We start from the raw sequence: 8,519 nt of genomic DNA on the forward strand, positions 1-8,519 counted from the left end.
AGCGGCTGAAGACGAATGACTGATAAACACGTATTTTTTCGTATTCGTGTTGTGTAAAGTCATATCCACAAAAAGAGGGATTTGCATATACGCATAACTTACTCTGTAAACACGTATTTTAACTTCGCATAGAAGTGTTACAGGTTTTTGCAAATGTAAATAGTTTCACCACAACGAATACGTGGAAAGTGATATTGACGCATTTGTGGGTCCATTGGCACATGTGAAACGTGTTTTGCACATTTGTGGTTTGCTTCCTGGCGGTTCGAGGGTCACGTGACCTCCGTGGCTCCCCTCCTATTTGTCAGTGGGCAGGAAGCAAAGCACAAATGTGCAAAACACGTTTCACAGGTACAAATGGACCCACAAATGCATCAATATCACTTTCCACGTATTTGTTGTGGTGAAACTATTTACATTTGTAAAAACCCGTAACACTTCTATGCGGAATAAAAATACGTGTTTACAGAGTAAGTTATGCGTATTTGCAAACCCCTCTCTTTTTGTGAATATGAATTTATACAACACAAAAAATGCATGCGTGTGGAGAGTGAGATACGTTTGGATCATGGCATTTGTTTATGGATTATCTTCTGTAGGTTACAATTATCAACGTCCAATAAAAACTTCCATACTTTCCAGTCATCTGTGTGACGTGTGACAAGTAATTAACTTGTGTGTGTGTGTGTGTGTGTGCGCGAGTGTGTGTGTGCATCAAATCCATTCAGATGCATCTTTCAACGGCTTCTGAAGCCGTTTGGCCTTTCCAGACCACAAACCTTGCTTGGCTCATTGTGGTGTGGCAAGGCTCAATAGGCGTTCACCTCCCCGAATGAGGTCACAGAAACAGGCCACTCAGGCACCGAAGGGCCGGCTCCGGCAAAAACTTCTTCCCCGCCACCATACATAGAAAACCCCCGCCCCCCGCCCCTCTGCAGAATTACGGTCTGAACATGTCTGTATGTTTTCAATTTATTTTTGCATTTTTGTTGGTCTTTATGCATGGAGCGTTCTGTTATATTGTGTTACATGTACACATATTCACCTACATCTATGTGGTCTGAGAGGCTCTCAGACAGAAGAGGTGATGGAGGGACTCACCATGTGAGTCTATATCTATGTTGTCTGAGAGGCTCTCAGACAGAAGAGGTGATGGAGGGACTCACCATGTGAGTCTATATCTATGTTGTCTGAGAGGCTCTCAGACAGAAGAGGTGATGGAGGGACTCACCACGTGAGTCTATATCTATGTTGTCTGAGAGGCTCTCAGACAGAAGAGGTGATGGAGGGACTCACAAAGTGAGTCTATATCTATGTGGTCTGAGAGGCTCTCAGACAGAAGAGGTGATGGAGGGACTCACCATGTGAGTCTATATCTATGTGGTCTGAGTGGCTCTCAGACAGAAGAGGTGATGGAGGGACTCACCATGTGAGTCTATATCTATGTGGTCTGAGTGGCTCTCAGACAGAAGAGGTGATGGACGGACTCACCATGTGAGTCTAGATCTATGTGGTCTGAGAGGCTCTCAGACAGAAGAGGTGATGGAGGGACTCACCACGTGAGTCTATATCTATGTGGTCTGAGCGGCTCTCAGAGAGAAGAGGTGATGGAGGGACTCACCATGTGAGAGCTGAGTCTGGTCTGCCACATGTCAGCCTGCTTGGGAGTCAAGTCAGGAACCTGCATCCCCAGTCTGGAGGCCAGAGCCTCCACGTAGCCCGCTAGACTGTAGGACACACACACACACACACACACACATTGAGCAGATAGATTTCAGGGAGCGCTTGAAAAAAAGAACAAAGTAACTTCAATCGTGAGTTCATGGTTTCATCTCAGAAAGATCACAGAAAGTCCAGGAGTCAGGCCGCGGGCTCAAACGTGCAACTCAAAGTGGACAAGAAACACTGAGATGAAACCACACACTCCACACATCCCACTTATTTATTCATTTTTGGGGGATTTCCCCCCCAATTTGTATCCGGCCAATTACCCCACTCCTCCGAGCCTTCCCAGTCTGCTGATCCGGGGGAGGGCAGCAGACTACCACATGCCTCCTCCCATATATGTGGAGTCGCCAGCCGCTTCTTTTCACCTGACAGTGAGGAGTTTCACCAGGGGGACGTAGCACGTGGGAGGATCACGCTATTCCTCCCCAGTCCCCCCCCGAACAGGCACCCCGACTGACCAGAGGAGGCGCTAGTGCAGCGACCAGGACACATACCCACATCCGGTTTCCCTCCCACAGACACGGTCAATTGTGTCTGTAGGGACGCCTGACCAAGCCGGAGGCAACATGGGGATTCGAACCGCCGATGCCCATGTTGGTAGATAACAGAATAGACCACCCCCAGATAGCAGAATTGCTGTGGCCCGGACCCGTCCCACATGACTTTCATCCGGCCCACATACCGTGTGGAATGATGGCACTTGGGCGGTCCACTGCTGTTTGCCAGATCTGGGCCAGGAGCAAGCCATAGCAATGCCGCATGTGCCACATATTTGCCAAAGGTGGGCCATATTTGTTTTGTGATATTTGGGCCATATTCACCATTTACCACACGGGCCACTTCAGGGTCACATCCAGATTACATGTTGCCCAGAGCACCGCATCTTTGCCAACAAAGGCCCACATGTGATTTGGCATATTTGGTCCATATTTGCTATTATACATGTGGGCCACTTCAGGCTCACATCCATTTTGTCAGGGCCAGAAGAAGGCCATCAGTGCCCCACATCCGGATGCTGCCTGGGCCCCGCCACCCAGACACCCCTAATTCCATTTAAAACAACAAAACCACAACAAACATGAATGAAGCCTCTCGGGCGCTCACCCGAGACCCGCCAGATCTGACACCAGGTTCCCCAGAGCCGCCGCTGGACAGACACAGGGGGGGAGAGAGGGCGTTTTAAGCTTTACTAAACGAAATCTAAAGGAAATAAGTCACACTTTTAAACACTTCAACACACAAATCTGCAACTCTCACATCACCCAAAACACACACACACACACACACACACACCCCTCCCCTCTCCCCCCACAGGCACCCAGATCAAACGTGCGGATAATCCGGAACAGCCCAGATCAGAAGACAGAGAGGAGGGAGGAGTGAAAACTTGTTTAGTCGGTTTCTGTGGAGATGGAAGAGGCGGTGTGACAGGAGACACCATTACCACATCATCTCCCTCGGCTGCAGGGCGTCAGCGTGACATCATGAACGTCAAGGTTTTGCACAGAAGCTGCACAAACCAAAATGGCCGCAGCTCTTGTGCACCCACTACCAAATGAATGAAAGTCACTTCGGTCGACGCCGTATTGTTATAACGAAGTCCTCCTCTACGTGCAACACGTCATACTGTGTAGCCGCAGCGGGCAGCTGCAGCACCCGGGGGCCACCTCCACTTCTTCTTTCCATTGCCTTGCTCAGGGGCACGGGCGGGAGTATTAACCCTAACGTGCGTGTCTTTTTGATGGTGGGAGGGACCCGGAGCACCTGCAGGAAACCCACGCACACACGGGGAGAAGGTGCAAATATTCCCATTGCAGTCGAGCTTCCTGTTGTCCGGCGCATTAAATCAAGATCAAGACGATCAAGAAGAACTCGGTTGTTGTTGTTGTTGCGCCAAACACAACACAATTACGGGTGTGTCAACCTCAAAATGGTGCATATATAAAAAAGATAAGATATATAAATATAAATTATATAATCTGAGGTTGTGTTTAATCCACTCCCTCCACGCATGAAGCATCACTGTCACTTTCCAGTGGCGGGAGTGTATCGGGGCGGTTGCTGAGGCGGGCTCCTCTGTGGGCGGATCATCATCACCAATACCCAGTCCAAGTTTGATCATCCTGTAGATGCGGTCTGAGTCAACCTCAGATCCTCACCCATTTATCCTCACTTCTTTTTCTTCAGCTGCTCATCTGTAACTAGGGAAACCTGGTCACGTCACTGGTCGAGATGAAATGCGTGACTCGGGTCGTCCAGTGGACCAGTGTTGCTCTCTTGTCCAGAGCCTTAATCTGCAAGACTGAAAAGCGGTTTTGATTTTTGCTGTATATGGATGGCCTGGCGGCCTGTCCAGGGTGTCTCCCCGCCTGCCGCCCAATGACTACTGGGATAGGCTCCGGTATCCCCACGACCCTGAGATTAGCAGTTTGGATAATGGATGAGAATTATATTAGTAATTTTCAAAAATTATGTATTTCATGATTAGACTATATTAAATGAGTGTAATACTGTTTCCACACTTTAATTCATTCCATAATTTGAATTCTTTTCCATAATTCTTTACATGAATTACATCCATGTTAAGAAATGTGCTTAATGAATAACGTTTGTCCGACTGATTGCTTCCCTCTTATGCCTCGCGGCACACTTTACTGCAGTTTTTTAAGGCTGTTCTGTTGGGCTCCACTTTGTGGTTCTTGCTCTATCGAAGTCTATGGCAGACTGCTCCAAATCTAAGTATTCCTTTAAAAAAATAGAATAGGGGCACCCGGGGGTCGGCAGTTCGAATCCCCGTGTTACCTCCGGCTTGGTCGGGCGTCTCTACAGACACAATTGGCCGTGTCTGCAGGAGGGAAGCCGGATGTGAAGAGTAGGGTATGCATGTTAGGGTTAATACTCCTGCCTGTGCCCCCGAGCAAGGCAGTGGAGAGAAGAACTGGAGTTGGTCCCCGGGCGCTGCAGCTGCCCACTGCTCCTATACAATAGGATGGGTTAAATGCTGAGGGTGAAGTCATTGTATGTATGTATGTACAAATGAAAACCTGCTTTTTTCCCTGGGAGACAGATACCTCTTCTTCTGCTGAGCAGGGATTTTCCAGTTCTTTCCTGGACTTGGACTGAGTAGGACCCAACGGATTTCAGAATGATTTTCTGTTGGAATGCCAGAATTCATCTGCCAGGCATGGATTAACGCTGCATTCAAGTTATGTCGGGTCCAACTTTTCCCAGAGTCGGGAAAACGCCACAACTCTGCCACGTGAGTCGTTCGTGTTCATGCGCTTCACGGTCAGGGAATTGTAGGATAGATGGAGGCGAGCAAAGACTGAGGCGAGTTTCTGCTGTATGTGTGGCCGCCACAGGAAACCGAACGCCGTAGCACTTTAGTTCCCAAGGAATATCCATCCGTCTTTCAAATGTCTAATTCTGGTTCATTTTCAGCTTTACTGTATGAAATGTCTTACTGTTCACATGAGACTCTTCACGTTCAGCCATGTTGGAAAGAGCGGTTATGTCACAGCTCGGCCACTTCACGCTGCATCTGGAATTCTGAATTCTCCAACTTGGTCTTCCGACATAATAAGGTGTTCATGCAACACTTCCTGGCTGGAACCTCATTCACATGACAAATACGACACCACTTGAACGCAGTCTAACAGCCACTCCAAACACCTGCAGGTTCTGGTCAGCTGACAATGGAAACGTGGTCCAACTGAGATGAACCACATTATGATATATTACCTGAAGACCTCAGACTATTACCTGGATGGTGTGGGGATTAAAGAGAGACGTATTAAAGTGGAAGGCTTTCAAACTGCACCTTACCAGCCATGGTGGAGATCCCCAGAGTGACTCCTATGGACAGCTCAATCTGTGTTCCCTGGGAAAGGAAGAGGGATCCTTACTTGTTGCTCCCACATGTAAATCATGGAACAGATTTATGCAGGACTAATACTTCCAGGACATCCACCTAACTATATCCAGTTCTGTTGCAGAAGAAAAACAAAAAACTACAAATCCTCCTTTTACCCTATGGGGAGGTCTGGGTGCAGGGTCAGGGTCAGATACAGAACAGCGCCCCCTAGAAAGTCCAGGAACCTCAGCGAGTCTGAGCCATCAGCTCAACGGCTGCCTAATCAAACCGTTGTCAGACTGGTAGTTTTGTTCTTTCTTCATGTTTAATGTTGCTTCCACTTATTGTGTGTCTACTACCACTACCACTACCACTACTACCACTACCACTACCACTATTACTACTACCACTACCACTACCACTATTACTGCTACCACTACCACTACCACTACACATTTTGGCTGCTCCCGTTACGGGTCGCCACAGTGGATCATCCGATTCCATTTCTTCCTGTCTTCTGCATCTTCCTCTGTCACACCAGCCACCTGCATGTCCTCCCTCACCACATCCATAAACCTCCTCTTTGGCCTTCCTCTTCTCCTCTTCCCTGGCAGCTCCATATTCAGCATCCATCTCCCAATATACCCAGCATCTCTCCTCCACATATGTCCAAACCATCTCAATCTTGCCTCTTGCTTTGTCTCCAAACCGTCCAACCTGAGCTGTCCCTCTAATATACTTGATCCTAATCCTGTCCTTCTTCGTCACTCCCAATGAAAATCTTAGGATCTTCATCTCTGCCACCTCCAGCTCCGCCTCCTGTCTTTTCGTCAGTGCCACTGTCTCCAAACCATATAACATAGCCGGTCTCACAACCATCTTGTAAACCTTCCCTTTAACTCTTGCTGGTACCCTTCTGTCACAAATCACTCCTGACACTCTTCTCCACCCTGCCTGCGCTCTCTTCTTCACCTCTCTCCTGCACTCCCTGTTACTTTGGACAGTTGACCCCAAGTATTCAAACTCATATGCCTTCGTCACCTCTACTCCTTGCATCCTCACCACTCCACTGTCCTCCCTCTCATTCATGCATAGGTATTCCGTCTTGCTCCTACTGACTTTCATTCCTCTTCTCTCCAGTGCATACCTCCACCTCTCCAGGCTCTCCTCAACCTGCTCCCTACTATTGCTACAGATCACAATGTCATCCGCTAATATCATAGTCCACGGAGACTCCTGTCTGATCTCATCCGTCAACCTGTCCATCCCCATTGCAAACAAGAAAGGGCTCAGAGCCGATCCTTGATGTAATACCACCTCCACCTTGAACCCATCTGTCATTCCAACCACACCCCTCACCACTGTCACACTGCCCTCATACATATCCTGCAGCACTCCTACATACTTCTCTGCCACTCCCGACTTCCTCATACAATACCACACCTCCTTTCTTGGCACCCTGCCATATGCTTTCTCTAAATCCACAAAGACACAATGTACCTCCTTCTGGCCTTCTCTATACTTCTCCATCAACACTCTCAAAGCAAACATCACATCTGTGGTGCTCTTTCATGGCATGAAACCATACTGCTGCTAGCTGATCATCACCTCTCCTCTTAACCTAGCTTCTATTACTCTTTCCCAGAAAAGCGTTACATAAATGGAGTCCATTTACCATTTTACTCTGTGCTTTAATAGTCCTAGATATAGTCCCATGTATTGTATAGATATATATTATACAGTACATACATATAGTCCCATGTGTTACTATTCATTTAGATGTCTTTCAGTGTTTCGTCACTGCTGAAAAATGAATTAAACCAAGACTAAAATGAACTGAACTGACTTTCTACGGAGGGGCGACCACTTACCGCTGCTATCATGATGGCGTTGTCAAGGAAACCAAATCCAACAAAGGGGATGGCATTATGGAGAAGAACTGTAAACACAAACAAACAAATGAATAAACAGAAGACAACATTACACCGGTGATTTGACTTAATTATCAGTACTATTAGTGTGGCAACTTGTAATGGAACATGAAAACAGCTTCAGCACTGAAAAACTAATGGAAGGAAACTGACAGAGCAACAGAAAGAGACAGATGGATGGACAGAAGGATATCTACTTATTATTCAAAATGTAAAACTGCCACATTGAAAGTGAGGTAATGGACTGGGAAAGAGTTTAGTGTTTAGATCCTGGGTGTTTTGGGTTGTGAAAATGAAGGGAATTTATTAAAAAGTTGGAATGATGGGCTTCCGGTAGTGTAGCGGTCTATTCCGTTGCCTAGCAACACGGGGATTGTTGGTTCGAGTCCCCGTGTCACCTCCGGCTTGGTCGGGCGTCCCTACAGACACAATTGGCCGTGTCTGCGGGTGGGAAGCCGGATGTGGGCATCTGTCCTGGTCGCTGCACTAGCGCCTCCTCTGGTCGGTCTGGGCACCTGTTCGGGGGAGGGGAGGGAGAACTGGGGGGACAGCATGATCCTCCCACACGCTACTTCTCCCTGGTGAAACTCCTCACTGTCAGGTGAAAAGCAGCAGCAGCTGGTGACTCCACATGTATGGGAGGAGGCATGTGGTAGTCTACAGCCCTCCCCGGATCAGCAGAGGGGGTGGAGCAGTGACCGGGACGGCTCGGAAGAGTGGGGTAATTGGCCGGATACAATTGGGGAGAAAAATGGGGTGGGGGGGGAGTTGGATGATTTCCTCCTGTGACAGTGTAAAAAGGATTACAGAGAAGCTGCTGGAGGATGGACGGGTAGCGCTCCATCACTCCATCGTGTGTGTGTGTGTGTGTGTGTGTGTGTGTGTGACAGACGGGTTTAATCTCTCACTGTATCTGATCTGTGCCGTCGTTGGTGGGGAAGGCTCCAGAGTTTCTGAAAAACAACGTCGAAGATGTGATTCTCACATTGATTTAATCAACATCACAG

At 48.0% G+C, this 8,519-nt stretch overlaps 1 protein-coding gene across 2 annotated transcripts in view; it reads right to left on the bottom strand.

Moving 5' to 3' along the window:
* The window catches only part of tmem65 (transmembrane protein 65), a 33,110-nt gene that overhangs the window by 2,354 nt on the left and 22,237 nt on the right, over window positions 1-8,519 (bottom strand). For both annotated transcript variants that reach the window (XR_008811923.1, XM_056298272.1), the window contains exons 2-6: window positions 8,421-8,465; window positions 7,453-7,520; window positions 5,554-5,608; window positions 2,833-2,875; window positions 1,622-1,727 (exon numbers count right to left, since the gene is read on the bottom strand). Coding sequence is in view for 1 of the 2 variants with exons in the window: in XM_056298272.1 (XP_056154247.1) it covers window positions 1,622-1,727; window positions 2,833-2,875; window positions 5,554-5,608; window positions 7,453-7,520; window positions 8,421-8,465 (317 nt within the window). In the remaining variant the exon portion in view is untranslated. The remainder of the gene's footprint in view (window positions 1-1,621; window positions 1,728-2,832; window positions 2,876-5,553; window positions 5,609-7,452; window positions 7,521-8,420; window positions 8,466-8,519) is intronic.

The sequence above is a fragment of the Lampris incognitus genome, chromosome 18, assembly GCF_029633865.1.
Source record: "Lampris incognitus isolate fLamInc1 chromosome 18, fLamInc1.hap2, whole genome shotgun sequence".
NCBI classification, from domain to species: domain Eukaryota; kingdom Metazoa; phylum Chordata; class Actinopteri; order Lampriformes; family Lampridae; genus Lampris; species Lampris incognitus.